Source organism: Saccopteryx leptura, chromosome 9 (genome assembly GCF_036850995.1).
Source record: "Saccopteryx leptura isolate mSacLep1 chromosome 9, mSacLep1_pri_phased_curated, whole genome shotgun sequence".
Taxonomy (NCBI): domain Eukaryota; kingdom Metazoa; phylum Chordata; class Mammalia; order Chiroptera; family Emballonuridae; genus Saccopteryx; species Saccopteryx leptura.
This window is the reverse complement of record NC_089511.1, coordinates 36684258-36701680: the sequence shown is the minus strand read 5'-3', so window position 1 is coordinate 36701680 and position 17423 is coordinate 36684258. Positions and strand designations below refer to the sequence as shown.

The window sequence follows — 17423 nt, the reverse complement described above, 5'->3', positions numbered from 1 at the left end:
CCATTGTATGGTTATACCACATTTTGTTTATCCATTCATTTGTCAATGGACTTTGGCTTATTTCCACCTTTTGGCTACTATGAGTAATTGTGCTGTGAACATTGGTGTACAAATAACTGTTGGAGTTCCTGCTTTCAGTTATTTTGTGTATATGCTCAGGAGTGCAATTGTGGTATTATATGTTAATTATGTGTTTAATTTTTTGAGGGGCTGCCATACAGTTTTTCCAGAGTGCCTGTACCATCTTATATTCCCACTAGCAATGCATAGGGTTCCAGTTTTTTCACATCCTTGCCAACAAATCACTTTCTGTTTTTTCCTTTTTATAACAGCCATCCTTATGGATAAGAAGTGGCATCTCATTGTGGTTTTACGTTGCATATCTCTAGTGATTAGTGATGTTAAGCATCTTTTTTTAATTTATTTTTTATTATTATTTATTCATTTTACAGAGGAGAGAGAGAGGGAGGGAGGGAGGGCGAGGAGCAGGAAGCATCAACTCCCATACATGCCTTGACCGGGCAAGCCCAGGGTTTCGAACCAGCAACCTCTGCATTTTAGGTCAACACTTTCTCCACTACGCCACCACTGGTCAGGCGTTAAGCATCTTTTCATGTGCTTATTGCTTTACTTCTTAGGACAGATTTCTATTCAAGTCCTTTACCCATTTTACAATTGGATTTTTTGGTTTTTTGATCCAATGGCATGTGATATAATGAATTGTAGAAGTTCTTTTTTTGTTTTGTTTTTTGGTTTTTTGGTGTTTTTTTTTTACAGAGACAGTGAGTCAGAGAGAGGGATAGACAGGGACAGACAGACAGGAATGGAGAGAGATGAGAAACATCAATCATTAGTTTTTCATTGCGCGTTGGAACACCTTAGTTGTGCATTGATTGCTTTCTCATATGTGCCTTGACCGTGGGCCTTCAGCAGACCGAGTAACCCCTTGCTGGAGCCAGCGACCTTGGGTTCAAGCTGGTGGGATTTTGCTCAAACCAGATGAGCCTGCACTTAAGCTGGCGACCTCAGGGTCTCGAACCTGGGTCCTCTGCATCTCAGTCCGACACTCTATCCACTGCGCCACCGCCTGGTCAGGCTAGAAGTTCTTGATATATTCTGGATATTAATTCCTTTTCAGATACATGGTATTTTCTCCCATTCATTGGGCTGCCTTTTAAGTCTATTAATAGTGTCCTTTCATGTACAAAATTTATCATTTTGATGAAGTCTATTTAGCCTATTTTTTATTTTATTGCCTGTCCATTTGTTGTCATATCTACGAAATCATTGTCAAGTCCAAACTCATTAACTTTTATATATTTAATGAGTTTTTCTCCAGGAGAGATACTCTTTTTGATGCTTAAATTGTCCCATTATTGTTCATTAGTAGAACTTTTTCTTCAAATTGACTCCAGGTCCTTTTTTTTTTTTTTTTTTTTTTTGTATTTTTCTGAAGCTGGAAACGGGGAGAGACAGTCAGACAGACAGACTCCCACATGCGCCCGACCGGGATCCACCCAGCACGCCCACCAGGGGGCGACGCTCTGCCCACCAGGGGGCGATGCTCTGTTCTTCCAGGGGGTCACTCTGCCGCGACCAGAGCCACTCTAGCGCCTGGGGCAGAGGCCAAGGAGCCATCCCCAGCGCCTGGGCCATCTTTGCTCCAATGGAGCCTTGGCTGTGGGAGGGGAGGAGAGAGACAGAGAGGAAGGAGGGGGTTGGGGGTGGAGAAGCAAATGGGCGCTTCTCCTATGTGCCCTGGCCGGGAATCGAACCCGGGTCCCCCGCACGCCAGGCCGACGCTCTACCGCTGAGCCAACCGGCCAGGGCCCCCTTTTTTTTTTTGTGACAGAGACAGAGAGAGTCAGAGATAGGGACAGACAGACAGAAAGGGAGAGAGATGAGAAATATTAGTTCTTTATTACGGCATCTTAGTTCACCGATTGCTTTCTCATATGTGTCTTGACCATGGGGCTACAGCAGAGTGAGTGACCCCTTGCTCGAGCCAGTAACCTTGGGCTGGTGAGCCTTGCTCAAACCAGATGAGCCCGCACTCAAGCTGGCGACCTCAGGGTCTCGAACCTGGGTCCTCTGCTTCCCAGTCGGATGCTTTATCCACTGGCCACCACCTGCCTGGTCAGGCGACTCCGGGTCCTTTTGACATGAACCTAGGTAGTAGTATTAGATGGGTTCCTTGCTTCTAGCCTGATAGAATTGCTGGGCTTATCTTTTTGTTTTTGACCCCAGATAAATAATCAGCCAACTCGAATTCCTTTTGGTGGGAAATTGTCTTAGGGGCATTTGTTGTAACTGGGATGTGAATTTTAGGCCTTTCCATTCTAAATAAATATTTTTGATTTTTTAATTTAAAATTTTTTGTTCATTGATTTTGGAGAGACAGAGAGAGGAAGGGAGAGAGGCAGTGAGAGAGAGAGAGAAGCATTCATTTATTGTTCGACTTAGTTATTTGTTCATTGGTCACTTCCCACATGTGCCCTGATTGGGGATCAAACTCGCAACCTTGGTGTTTCAGTAGGATGTTCTAAATGACTGAGCTACCTGGTGAGGGCCAGTATGTATTTTTTGGAAAGAAAAAAAAAATTATGATTTCAAACTGATACATCAAATACAAATAAATGACTAAAGGATTTTTTTAAATTTTATATTCATGTCCCTTTGTCCTTGTTGTCTAACACCAGAGAGGTACTACAGTCAAAACCCTGCTTTAACTTGGAATAAACTTTCTTAGTGTGGTTATTCCACCTTCTTGATAGTTTGGGTTCAACAAACTATCATTAGAAAGTTGTCTGTTTTTTATTTTTAGGGATTGTTTTTTATTTACTTTTTAAAAGTTATATACAATATTTACATGGTTCTAAAGATAAAACTATAGGCCCTGGCCGGTTGGCTCAGTGGTAGAGCGTCGGCCTGGCGTGCAGAAGTCCCGGGTTCAATTTCCGGCCAGGGCACACAGGAGAAGCGCGCATCTGCTTCTCCACCCCTCCCCCTCTCCTTCCTCTCTGTCTCTCTCTGCCCCTCCTTTGCCCGAGGCAAAGATGGCCCAGGCGCTGGGGATGGCTCCTTGGCCTCTGCCCCAGGCGCTAGAGTGGCTCTGGTCACAACAGAGCGATGCCCCGGAGGGGCAGAGCATCGCCCCCTGGTGGGTGTGCTGGGTGGATCCCGGTCGGGCGCATGCGGGAGTCTGTCTGACTGTCTCTCCCCATTTCCAGCTTCAGAAAAAAAATACAAAAAAAAAAAAAAAAAGATAAAACTATAAAACAAGGTAGATAGAAAGTATGGTTTTCTTCCCTGCTTTTGTTCTTTTCTCTATATACCTCATAGGTACACATTTTTATTGGTTTTTGGTTTATTCTTCAATTGCTTAATTTTAAAAAATGCAGGGTAGGGAAAAATTAGGTTTATAGTTGTTTATATGGAAAATAATGCAATAATTAATAAATAATAATACAAGAATAAATTCTGTTCCATGTACTCACAACTGTAAACCTACTTTTGTCCCAGCCTGTATAAGCAAATGTGTGAGTGTGTGTATCCCCTATACCCTACTGTACTCCCATTTTATATCTTTTCTTGTTTTTTATATTGGCAATCATAATTTTTTTTCCCAAGACTTCTTTCCTGATTTCTGCTTCCTTTATGATTTGCTTCCTTTAAGATTTTGCTTGCTGCCTGACTGGGCGGTGGTGCAGTGAATAGAGCGTCGGACTGGGATGCGGAAGACCCAAGTTTGAGACCCTGAGGTCGCCAGCTTGAGCGTGGGCTCATCTGGTTTGAGCAAAAGCTCACCAGCTTGGACCCAAGGTCGCTGGCTCGAGCAGGGGGTCAGTCTGCTGAAGGCCCACGGTCAAGGCACATATGAAAAAGCAATCAGCCTGACCAGGCAGTGACACCATGGATAGAGCATCGGACTGGGATGCGGAAGACCCAGGTTCGAGACCCCGAGGTCGCCAGCTTGAGCAAGGGGTTACTCGGTCTGCTGAAGGCCCGCGGTCAAGGCACGTATGAGAAGGCAATCAATGAACAACTAAGGTGTCACAACACGCAATGAAAAACTAATGATTGATGCTTCTCATCTCTCTGTTCCTGTCTGTCTGTCCCTGTCTATCACTCTCTCTCTGTCTCTGTAAAATAAAATAAAATAAAATAAAAGAAAATAAAAGAAAAAAGAAAAAAGAAAAAGCAATCAATGAACAACTAAGGTGTTGCAACGAAAAACTGATAATTGATGCTTCTCTCTCCATTCCTGTCTGTCTGTCCCTATCTATCCCTCTCTCTCTCTCACTCTGTCTCTGTAAAAAAAAAAAATTTCAAATCTCTGCAGATATCAGATTTTTTTTTTTTTTTTTGGCAGAGACAGAGTCAGAGAGAGGGACAGACAGGCAGGAAGGGAAAGAAGTGAGAAGCATCAGTTCTTCGTTGCAGCACCTTAGTTGTTCGATGATTGCTTTCTCATGTGCCTTGACCAAGGGGCTACAGCACAGTGAATGACCCCTTGCTCAAGCCAGTGACCTTGGGCTTTAAACCAGTGACCTTGGGCTCAAGCCAGCAGCTTTGGGCTTGAAGCCAGCAACCTTTGGGCTCAAGCCAGCGACTATGGGATCATGTCTATGTGCCCGTGCTCAAGCTGGTGACCTTGTGCTCAAGCTGGTGAGCCTGTGCTCAAGCCGGCAACCTTGGGGTTTCGAACCTGGGTCCTCTGCATCCTAGTCCAACACTTTATCCACTGAGCTACCTCCTTTTCAGGTGTTTTTCTGGGACTAATACATGTTTCTTCTGGGGTCTGGTATGTTTTTTTGTTTTAAAATATTTTTTTTATTATATATTTTTCATTGAGAACTTCAGAAAATATAATTACAGTGATTTCAAAATGCAATTCCTAGATTTAGTATATATCCTCTATAATTACCTTTAATCGATATTTATAATTAAATTTTTTTAATTTTATTACTTTTTAAAGATTTTATTTATTTTAGAGAGAGAAGAGAAAGAGAGGAGAGAGAGAAGGGGTGAGGAGCAGGAAGAATCATTCCCATATGTGCCTTGTCTAGGAAACCCCAGAGTTTTTTGTTTGTTTGTTTTTTGTTTGTTTTGTATTTTTCTGTAGCTGGAAACGGGGAGGCAGTCAGATAGACTCCCACATGCGCCCGACCGGGATCCACCCGGCACGCCCACCAGGGTGCGATGCTTTGCCCATTTGGGGCGTTGCTCTGTTGCAACCAGAGCCATTCTAGCACCTGAGGCAGAAGCCACGGAGCCATCCTCATCGCCTGGGCCAACTTTGCTCCAATGGAGCCTTGGCTGCAGGAGGGGAAGAGAGAGACAATGAGGAAGGAGAGGGGGAGGGGTGGAGAAGCAGATGGGCGCTTCTCCTGTGTGCCCTGGCTAGGAATTGAACTCGGGACTCCTGCATGCCAGGCTGACGCTCTACAACTTGAGCCAACTGGCCAGGGCCAATCCCAGGGTTTTGAACCAGCGACCTTAGCATTTCAGGTCGATGCTTCATCCACTGCTCCATCACAGATCAGGCTCATTGATATTTAGAAGTTTATCCACTGACCAGGCAGTGGTGCAGTGGATAAAGCTTCAGACTAGAATACGGAGGACCCAGGTTCGAAACCCTGAGGTTGCCAGCATGAATGTAGGCTCATCTGGCTTGAGCAAGGCTCACCAGCTTCAGTGTGGGGTCACAGGCTTGAGCGTGGGATCATAGACATGACCCCATGGTCACTGACTTGAGTCCAAAGGATGCTGGCTTGAGCAAGGGGCCACTTGCTCTGCTGTAGCCCCCTGGTCAAGGCACATATGAGAAAGCAATCGGTGAACAACTAAGGTGCCACGACGAAGAATTGATGCTTCTCATCTCCTGTCTGTCCCTATCTGTCCTTCTCTCTGACTCTGTCTCTGTAAAGAAAAATAAGTATTTGTAGACACTAAATCAGCTAACAAAGTAAGTAATCTGCTTTTCATCTTCATTGTCCTTTGGTCCTCTTGGTTTTCTTTTACTCTCTGGCAATCCTTGTCAGTGAACAACTGAACTGATTATATACGTGAATGATAAGGGGTTCCTGTTCTTACCTTAATAGTAGTTGGCTGATTCATTGACCAGAGTAAGAAGTATGGAGGAGGCCTGACCTGTGGTGGCGCAGTGGATAAAGCGTCGACCTGGAAATGCTGAGGTCGCCGGTTCGAAACCCTGGGCTTGCCTGGTCAAGGCACATATGGGAGTTGATGCTTCCTGCTCCTCCCCCCTTCTCTCTCTCTCTCTCCTTTCTAAAATGAATAAAAAAAAAAAAAAAAAAAAAAGAAGAAGTATGGAGGAGATCAGGTAGATGAACCAATTTCCCACTCCTGATTTCTGTACCTGCTCGCTGAAAGCTGGGCATTTAGCCAGCTCCTCCAGGAAAAGGGGCTCTGCTTTCTGCCTGCCTCTGACTCTGAATGTTCTGGGAAATGTCTTGCATTGTTCTGGTCTTGTCATACAATTAACTGCTTTCTCCACATTTTCCAGAAAGTGGCCAGCATTAAAATAGACATTAAAATAGACCTCAGCCCTTTTTATTACTGTTATGCTGTGATTCCCTTTGCAAACATCTTTACAGTTATGTTGTTGAGATTTGGGGAGGATGGAGAGGGAAGTACATGTGCCTGTTTATTTAGCTTGTCATCTTGAAATGAAGCTCCTTTGTGCCGTACCATTGCTGTCAACAGAACTCCTTTTTACTTTATTTTGTTTGTTGGCTTAAATGAATTTAAAATTTGTTCTCTGTGTTCACAAATTGTAGCTACCTTTTCTTTGAAACATGATGCTGCCTGCTCTAGGATGCATAGATTTCTTCTACTCAGGGATTGAGTGACTTTATAAAACCTTTCTTGTTTGTCAGTAACTTTTCCCCAGAAGAATGATGATAACAGGTCATTATTGTGTGGGAATGATAGTAATAAGATCAAACACGTAGTATTTAATATTGTGCCAGGCATGATTCTAAGTGCTTTATATGTGTAAAGTTATTTAACTCAATAACAGTAGTTACTGTTATTATATCTATTTTACAGACGATGAAACTGAGGCACAGAGAGGTTAAAGAACTTGTTCAAGGTCCCATAGCTGGTAAGTGGCAGAGCCAGGATCTCACCCAGTTAGTCTGCCCTGAGGCCACCTTTATCCACTGTACTCTTTAAAGGGAAGCTCTTCACATCGTCTCAATATGCCAAGGTTGCAGTTTCAATTCCTGGTCATGACACATACAGGAATCAATCAATGAATGCATAAACATTCTCTTTCTCTTTCTTTTTTTCTCTCACCCTTTCCCTCTCCTTATCTCTTCCTCCCTTTGTTTCTAAAATCAATAAATAAATAATATTAAAGGGGAAGCTCTTCAGATTTTCTCAGGATGACCACTTTTTGTATCTTATCAGTTATGGGTATAAGAAAACCCTCTTTACTTAAATTTTACAGAGTTTTAAGCATGTTCTTTGTTGTTGTTTGAAATAGAAATTGCTGATAACTTTGATTGCAGAAAGGAATGTTTTAAATGAAGTAATCAGATCTGAGTTCAATTTTAATCTATGAGAACTTTTGCAAATTATTGTGGTGTTGAAAAGGTATGACTGACGTCACCTGACCAGGCGGTGGCGCAGTGGATAGAGCATTAGACTGGGACGCAGGTTTGAAACCCCGAGGTCACTGGCTTGAGTATAGCCTCATCCAGTTTGAGCGCAGGGTCTCTGACTTGAACTTGGGATTATAGACATGACCTCATGGTTGCTGGTTGAGCCCAAAGATTGCTGGCTTGAAACCCAAGGTTGCTGGCTTTAGCTCAGGGTCGCTGGCTTGAGCCCAGGGTCGCTTTGCTAACGCCCCCTGGTCAAGACACATATGAGAACAGTGAGCATCTAAGGTGCTGCAGGAAGAATTGATGCTTCTCATCTCTCTCTGTTCCTGCCTGTGTGTCCCTATCTGTCCCTGTCTCTGTCTCTGTCTCTCTCGCTAAAAGAAAAGAAAAGGTGTGATGTCTACTAAAATGGCCTATTCTGTGTCTGGGAATCTTAGGCAACAGTAAAGCTTACGAACATGTTTTTAGCCCTTCAGGAGATAAATATGGAGTGGGGTAAGCATTAAAAATATAGTAAGACAAGCATTGAAAAGAATTTTATTTAAAAAAATAAAAGTACTATATCTAGGTGCTTGGATACATGTTGTGTGCATTTTAAACTTTATTACAGAAATGTCAATCGTATACAACAGTAGAGAAAATAATATGGTGAACCTCAATTTCCAATAGTATTTTGTCAGGGAATATTATGCTCACCACTATGAAGACTCCTTAGATGGATGTCACCTCCTTCTCCTGCGTATTGTTTCCTTTCAGAATCCAATTTGACAATGATAGAACTTGAATGGTTTTTTAGTTCTGTAATATTTCCTTGAATTCAACACTGTCTAGTTTTGATTATGGCAGAGATCAGCACAGGAACACCAAATCTGTTAAAAAATAAATTAAAACCAATTTTCATCTTAAAGAGTTTGTTCTTTCTGCCTGGAGGCTTGACTATGGAACTGATGGGGTCTTGTTAGAAGCAGTTATGATACAAATGGAAGTTTTCATTGAATTGTCCAACCAACTCCTTGGTTCTCAGAAATAGAGTCAATGCATGAGGGTAGGGAGTGCCCTTTCTGGATTCTTGACTGAATAGGAATATTAGAGAAATACCTGAGTTGCATTAAGTGGTGTTCATGTAGTCAGCATGTTCAGCTGTCCATGCTCAGGTGCCCTCAATCCTTGTTGCTTTCAGCAGGTTTTCTTTTTTTTTTTTTTTTTTTTTTTTTTTTGTTCAGTGAGAGGAGGGGAGGTAGAGACAGACTCCTGCATGCACCCTGACTGGGATCCACCAGGAAAGCCCACTAGGGGGCAGTGCTGTGCCCATCTGGGGTGTTGCTCTGTTGCCCAGCAGCCGACCTCTTCTTAGCGCCTGAGGTGAGGCCATGGAGCCATCTTCAGTGCCAGGGGCCAGCTCTTTCCAATGGAGCGATGGCTGCAGGAGAAGAAAAGAGAGAGAAGTGAGAAGGGGAGGGGTGGAGAAGCAGATGGGCACTTCTCCTGTGTGCCCTGACTGGGAATCGAACCCAGGATATTCACACGCTGGGCTGATGCTCTACCACTGAGCCAACTGGTCATGGCTATTTTCATCAGGTTTTCAGCTGAGCATTTTGGTTCTCAAATTATAGTATGCATCAGAGTCACCTGGAAAGCTTTTGAAACTGCATAGTCTCTGATCCTACCCCCAAAAATTGACTCTTTAGATTTGGATAGTACCCCAGGAACCTGCATTTTTCAAAAGATTTTATTCATTTTAGAGAGAAGAGAGAGAGAAAGAGTGGGGAAGAGCAGGAAGCATCAACTCATAGTTGCTTACCCATATGTGCCTTGACCCCTTGACCCAGCAAGCCTAGGCTTTCGAATCAGTGACCTCAGCATTCCATATCAACTCTTTTTTTTTTTTTTTTTTTTGTGGCAGAGTTAGAGAGAGTGACAGATAGGGACAGACAGGAAGGGAGAGAGGTGAGAAACATCAATGCTTTGTTGCAGCTCCTTAGTTGTTCATTGATTGATTTCTCATATGTGTCTTGACCAGGAGGCTACAGCAGACCGAGTGACCCCTTGCTGGAGCCAGCGACCTTGGGCTCAAGCTGGTGAGCCTTGCTCAAACCAGATGAGCCCACACTCAAGCTGGCGAACTCAGGGTCTCGAACCTGGGTCCTCCACATCCCAGTCCAATGCTCTATCCACTGTGCCACCGCCTGGTCAGGCCATATCAACTCTTTATCCACTGCTCCACCACAGGTCATGTGGAATCTGCATTTTAATAGTCATTCCATTAAGAGTAGTATTCTGATTCTTTTTTTTATTTTATTTTAAGACTTTATTCATTTTAGAGAGGAGAGAGAGAGAGAGAGAGAAAGGGGGAGGAGCAGGAAGTATCAACTCCCATATGTGCCTATACCAGGTAAGCCCAGGGTTTCCAACTGGCGACCTCAGCATTCCAGGTCGATGCTTTATCCACTGTGCCACCACAGGTCAGGCTAGAGTAGTTTTCTGATCTAATTATTGATTTTTTAGAGATTGGGAGAAGGGAAAGAAGCCATGCACTTGTTCTACTTATTTATGTGTTCAGTGGTCTATTCTTGTATGTGCCCTGACTGGGGATTAAACCTGTAACCCTGCCACATCAGGATGATGCTCTAACCAACTAAGCTAGTCTACCTGGTTAGGACTCCATCATTGGTTTTCATTGGCTGCTTCTTTCTTTTCATCCTAGTCTTAATAAAGTAAATGATATTATGGCATCTTGTGAAAAACTTGCTTAAAATTTTTTCATTCTTGCCTGGCACAGTGGATAAAGTGTCGAGCTGGAACGCTGAAATTGCCAGTTCAAAACTCGAGGTCACTGGCTCTGAGCACAGGCTTATCAGTGAAAAGTCACTGACTTGAGCCAGGGGATCATCCACACAGTACCAAAGCTCACCAGCTTGAGCCCAAAGGTCGCTGGCTTCAGCAAGCAGACACTTGGCTTGGCCCCTGTCAAGGCATGTATGAGAAGCAATCAATGTACAACTAAAGTGAAAGCAACTACGAGTTGAGGCTTTATATCCTCTCTCTCTCTCTGCTTGGCTTTCTCTCTCCCCAACCTCAAGAACAATATTTCCATTCTTTTTTTTTTTTTTTTAATTTTTCTAAAATGAGAAGTGGAGAGGCAGAGAGACAGACTCCTGCATGCGCCCGACCGGGATCCACCCGGCATGCCCACTAGAGGGCAATGCTCTGCCCATCTGGGGTGTTGGTCCGTTGTGACTGGAGCCATTCTAGCGCCTGAGGCAGAGGCCACAGAGCCATCCTCAGCGCCTGGGCCAACTTAGCTTCAATGAAGCCTTGGCTATGGAGGGGAAGAGAGAGATAGAGAGAGGGGCAAGGGTGGAGAAGAAGATGGGGGCTTCTCCTGTGTGCCTGGACGGGAATTGAACCTGGGACTTGCACATGCTGGGCCGACGCTCTACTGCTGAGCAAACCCTCTACTGCTAAGCAAACCGGCCAGGGCTTAATATTTTGATTCTTAGTAACATGTTTAGCAGAGAAGCAATGAACAACTAAAGTGAAGCAACTACAAGTTGATGCTTCCCATATTTCTGTCCCCTCTTTCTCCCTTCCTGTCTCTCTCTCTCTCTCTCTCAAATCAATAAAAAAAATTAAAAATATATATTTAGTGCATCATTATGACTGCCCCTGTATCCTGATGACCTATAGACAGACTTATTCCAGTGCAATTGCACCTTTGGTCCTGGACAAGGACCACACCGTGTATTAGGGGCATAGGTAGTGAGTGGTATGCATACAAAGGGTCCCAAGAATATTTCTCTTTGGTTGCATTTATTGATTGAGTGAGTGAGTGAGTGAGTGAAGGGGAGGCAGAGACAGACTCCCACATGCGCCCCGACTGGGATCCACCCAGCAAGCCCACTATGGGGCAATGCTCTGCCCATCTGGGACCCTTGCTCTGTTGCATCCAGAGCCCCCCTTTTTTTTAGCACCTGAGGCAGAGACCATCGGGACATCCTCAGTGCCTGGGGCCCACTCTATCCATCAGCCATGGCTGCAGGAGGGGAGGAGAAGAGAGCAAGAGAGAAGCGAGAGGGGCAGGGGTGGAGAAGCAGATAGATGCTTCTCCTGTGTGCCCTGACTGGGAATCAGACCTGGGACTTCCATGTGCTGGGCCGACTCTACCACTGAGCCAACTAGCCAGGGCCTCTGGTTCCCTTTAATGCATTAGCCTGAGCTGTAAGGCTCTGCTGTTTGGGTTACCTTCTGGGCCAACACTAAATGCAGAAAGTGAGGCTCAGTTTTCATAGTCACCTGTTGCCTGTAGCTCTGTAGGGATAAGGACGCACAGGGAGTGTAGAGGGCAGGTGGTTCTTCACCTGAGGCTCCAGTACCACAAATGAATGGAAACTTTGATGTTTTGGATATGTGTTTGACTAAGGAGGGTTCTTGCATCAGTTTCTCAAAGCTGTGGGTAACCATACCCTCCCCACTGCCTTCACTCCCTCACTGCATACATACACACAACAACAACAACAAGAACAGGACCTGGGGCAGCCTGTGTAAGAACACTTCGCCTCTGGAAAGCAACTGTGGGGACTCCACATTTCAATACAGCCTTTCCAGGTTTGAATCGGAATTGCTTTCACCATCTAGTTAGAACTTTGCAACACACAGCTGATCTGGTTGGATAGTTGAAGCCAACTCTAATGCTTTCTCATTATTTCATATGTCTCCTTGCATTTCCCAGCCTTTCTTGTAGTTACATGGGTTAGAATTAGTAGTGACTAATTCAGGCCAAAGTGCTTTGAGGGGAAATGATGTGTGTCACTCCAGTAGGAAGCAGTAAACAATGGTGTGAGGGGTTTTTTGGTTTTTGTTTTTTTTTTTGGTTTTTTTTTTGGTGCTAGAAAACACAAGTTCCAATAATGTCCCTAAAACTTGAAGAAGGGCTTTCCAGACCCACAGTCAACTTTATGTGAATAAGAAATAAATCTTTTATTAGGTTAGGCCACTTACTTAAGGATTTGTGACTGCAGCTTAGCTTAATCTATCTCCCAGTGTAGGTAGTTCAGAACAGCATTTATGTAATGTGTTTGGAGTTCTGAGACTCAAGATACCCAAGTTTGATTCTGACACTGTATGGTCTATACAAGACATACAGTATCCTGGGATTTTCCCCTCTTCATCTGTAAATTGAAGGGCCTAAATTAGATGATCTTTAAGAGACAGGTTCTGGATAGCAGCATTTAAATAGCAAATTTCTAGTTGGAATATGAAAAGGAGACTAACCCTGACATTAAAGGTATCCCTGGGAAACTTATTTTTATGTACTTGTTTTTGTTTACAAAAGGAACTTATGTGCCTTTTGCTATTAAATAAGTTCACATAAGGAAAATGGCAATGAAAGATGAAATAAATTTTTTTATAATTTATGTATTGAGTTTAGAGAGAGGAAGGGAGGGACAGAAACACTGATCTGTATGTGGCCTGAACAGGGATCGAACCTGCAACCTTCACATATGGGGACAATGCCAACTGAGCTATCAGGCCAGGGTGTGAAATAACTTTTTTTTAAATAATAAGTTTATGGGTTTATAATTTACATACTATATGTGTTTTAGTATATTCAGAGTTACTGATTTTTAGAGAGAGGAGAAAGAGAAGTAGGGTTGGGGAGGAGCAGGAAGCACCAACTCATAGTTGCTTCCCATATGTGCCTTGACCAGGCAAGCCCAGGGTCTCTAACTGGCAACCTCAGCACTGTAGGTCCAATGCTTTTATCTACTGCACCACCACAGGTCAGGCCTTGCTTCAGGCCTGTGCTATGGTTGTCCTTTCACCTGAGGAGACCCACCCATCCCTTTTGCACTTGTCAAATCCTATCCTACATTCAAGGCCTATGTCAAAGTAACATTTTTTTCATAACAACCTTTCTGATTTCTCTCTCTTTACTCATCACTCCCTTTTCTGAATCTCCTTAAAATTTTGTGGGTGCTGTGCTTGTCAACGTGAATCTAGGCCCTGCTTGATGTGTCAGTTACTAGCCTTTGCTTTGGAGTGGTTGGTGTGGAATCAAACTATTGCTCTTGTATTATTTTTGCATTACAAACATAGCAATCATCATGTCATAGTTCAGCTCTCACTGTTGTACCTACTCTTGTAAGGTTATAATATGATCTGTTATGCATTTGTAGCCCACCTTTGTGGATAATAGCATTTCAGGAGTTAATGTTCCAGAATTATTCCTTGTCCTGTAACTTTTCTAACTTTATCTTATTTTCCCTCTTACAGGAAATGACTTAGAGGCCTTACAATTACATCTGTGCATTCTTGCTTCAGACTTTACAATTGTGGGCCAAGCCAGTCTGGAAGTACCTCTTATTAACGTTTCAAGGAAACTGCTACCTCAGCAAACAAAAGGAAAGGAGAAGACTTAAAATAACAAATACCATTTTTTAAAAAACAAAGTCTTGTTTTCAGAAAATATTAAAAGAAATTTGGAAAATTTTTGCATTCAGAAGAAGCTTTACTGGTAAATGGATTTGGCAGGCAGGCTCTGTCAAAATTCTGCAGAGGTTTGCTCTTCCTCCTTAAGGATTTAGTGTGAAGTAATTCTGTACTGCTTTTTAAATTGCTGTTGATCAGCTTGTGGGTTTTTGGGTTCTAACTTTTCTGGTATATTGAGGATACATTATATTACATTTTTTTAAAGTTAAGTTATTTTTCTGTCATTGTAAATATAAGTTTCAAAGTATTCTTGCAAAGTAACTAGAAGTAAGCATTTTTCTCAGAAAGCATATCTTTTTATTAAAAGTGGAATGCTAACAGTTTTTATCCAGCATTTTTGTCAGATGTCCTGCCTACACTGAAAATACTAAATATATAAACTTGTTACCCTTCTCACATCTACATTGGATCACATGGTCATCTGCCTCATGGAAATGCCTTTTTTAAAACTTAGATTTTCAGAACTCCACTATTTTTATACCTAGCCACAATTTTTTGGGGAAAAAAGACTCAGAACCCTGACCCTCTCACGGTCACTGGAACAGTACCCTCTCCCGCATGTATTGCTGCAGTGCCCAGGACAGTAAAATGGACTACAAGCGGCGCTTCCTGCTTGGCGGGTCCAAGCAGAAGGTGCAGCAGCACCAGCAGTACCCGATGCCTGAGCTGGGCCGAGCACTGAGTGCTCCCCTGGCATCTACGGCCACCACTGCCTCCCTGGGCAGTCTGACTGCTGCAGGCAGCTGCCACCATGCCATGCCCCACTCCACTCCCATCGCAGACATCCAGCAGGGCATCTCCAAGTACCTGGACGCCCTCAATGTCTTCTGCCGTGCCAGTACATTCCTCACAGATCTCTTCAGCACTGTGTTCAGGAACTCGCACTACTCCAAGGCAGCCATGCAGCTCAAAGATGTACAGGAGCATGTCATGGAAGCAGCTAGTCGGCTGACTTCGGCCATCAAGCCCGAGATTGCTAAGATGCTGATGGAACTTAGTGCTGGGGCTGCAAACTTTACAGATCAGAAGGAATTCAGTCTCCAGGACATTGAGGTAGTGTATTTTCTGTGTCCTAATTAAGTTGAAAATGTATTCCAGAGGTAAAGGAGAATGTTGTCTTAGTTTTTTCCCAAGTCACCATAATGATGGTCTTTATCCTCTTTCTTTCTTTTTTTCTTGTCTGAAGTGAGAACTAGGGAGTAGAGAGACAGATGCCTGCATGTGCCTGACTGGGATCCACCTGGCATGCCCACTAGGGGGTGATGCTCTGCCCATCTGGGGTGTTGCTCTGTTGCAACAGGAGTCATTCTAGCCCTGAGTGGAGGCCACGGAGCCATCCTCAGCACCCAGGCCAACTTTGCTCCAATGGAGCCTTGGCTGTGGGAAGGGAAGAGAGAGATAGAGAAAAAGGAGAGGGGGAAGAGTGGAAAAGCAGATGGGCGCTTCTCTTATGTGCCCTGGCTGGGAATCGAACCCGGGACTTGCACACACCAGGCCAACACTCTACCGCTAAGCCAACTGGCCAGGGCCTCCTCTTTCTTTTTTTTAATGGATATAGAAAGTCAAAGAGAGGGATAGATAGGGACAAACAAATGGAGAGAGGTGAGAAGCATCAGTCATAAGTTTTTTGTTGCGACACCTTAGTTGTTCATTGATTGCTTTCTCATATGAGCCTTGACCGTAGGCCTTCAGCAGACCGAGTAACCCCTTGCTGGAGCCAGCGACCTTGGGTCCAAGCTGTTGAGCTTTGCTCAAACCAGATGAGCCTGTGCTTAAGCTGGTGATCTCGGGGTCTCGAACCTGGGTCCTCCGCATCCCAGTCTGATGCTCTATCCACTGCGCCACCGCCTGGTCAGGCACAGGGCTGCCTCTTTCTATTAATACTCTCTCCCTATAAAAAATTTGTGTATGCCAGGTTCTGAATTGCTTTAATTTAAAATTAAATAGGTTAAAAGATTATTAAACAAATAAATCAACCTATATTTTGTTTCCTTTAAATTTCCAAATTGTAACTTAATTTCCAGAAAACATACTATTAAAAGCACAGGGTAGAGACTGAGAATGAAATATTATGAGCTTTATTTGTGGGTTGTCATTATATAGCACCATTGGTTTAATGTAGAAAGTTTCACACATGTTTACAGGATAAATTATTTTTCCAGTTCTAAATTCACAGCTGTTCACAACTGGATGCATCTGATTCTTTGTGTGTGTGTGTGTGTGTGTGTGTGTGTGTGTGTAACAGAAAGAGAGACAGGGAGAGGGACAGATAGGGACAGACAGGAAGGGAGAGAGATGAGAAGCATCAGTTCTTCGTTGTGGCACTTTAGTTGTTCATTGATTGCTTTCTCATATGTGCCCTGACCAAGGGGCTATAGAAGACCCTTGCTCAAGCCAGTGACCTTGGGTTCAAGCCAGCAACCTTGGGCTTCAAACCAGTGACCATGGGGTCATGTCCATGATCCCACACTCAAGCCGGTGAGCCCATGCTCAAGCCAGATGTGCCCTTGCTCAAGCTGGGACCTCGGGGTTTCGAACCTGGGTCCTCCATGTCCCATTCCAACGCTTTATCCACTGTGCCACACCCTGGTCAGGCTGGATGGATTTGATTCTTAATTGATATGTTCCATAGGGTCTTTGATAGTCAAAATGAAATATTCTTTCTCTTTCAAGGTTCTAGATTTGAATGTAAGATTAGAATACAAATTTCATCCAGAGTAAAGATGACCTTTATCTTTCCTTCATTTAGGAAATGATTTATTAAACTGTGGTCTGTTATATTAATGTCACTACTAGATTATTTAAATTATTCTTAATCTGCACAGAGAATTCTGAGGGGTTTTTTTTCTATCACACTTTTTAGCAGTACATCATAGGTCAGGTTTCTGGATGTTAGCAGGAAGAGTTTTCTTTTCCCCATCTTGAGGCTGAATTTTATTTCAGGAAATCATCAGTCTTCTGAGGCAAATCTGAAGATTTGAGTTGGCTATATAAGCTATTTATACTGCAGTAATTTGGGGGGAAAAAGAAGTAGACTGTTAAATAACACAACTAGTTTTTATTGTGTTGTTTTTTTTTTAATTTTTTTTAAAAAAATTTATTCATTTTTAGAGAGGAGAGAGAGTAAGAGAGAGAAAGGGGGGAGGAACAGGAAAGCATCAACTCCCATATGTGCCTTGACCAGACAAGTACAGGGTTATGAACCGGCGACCTCAGCGTTCCAGGTCGACGCTTTATCCACTGCGCCACCACAGGTCAGGCTAATTTTTATTGTGTTTAAAAGTGATTTTGAAGGCATTC

The 17423-nt window shown here is 43.5% G+C and overlaps 1 protein-coding gene across 4 annotated transcripts in view; it reads left to right on the top strand.

Annotated features, from left to right (window-relative positions):
* The window catches only part of GARRE1 (granule associated Rac and RHOG effector 1), a 92041-nt gene that overhangs the window by 19913 nt on the left and 54705 nt on the right, over nt 1-17423 (top strand). For 2 of the 4 annotated variants that reach the window (XM_066348263.1, XM_066348264.1), the window contains exons 2-3: nt 7075-7129; nt 13908-15176. In XM_066348263.1, the coding sequence (XP_066204360.1) occupies nt 14682-15176 (495 nt within the window). In that variant the 5' untranslated portion in view covers nt 7075-7129; nt 13908-14681. The remainder of the gene's footprint in view (nt 1-7074; nt 7130-13907; nt 15177-17423) is intronic. The other 2 variants (XM_066348265.1, XM_066348267.1) reach the window with 1 other exon arrangement.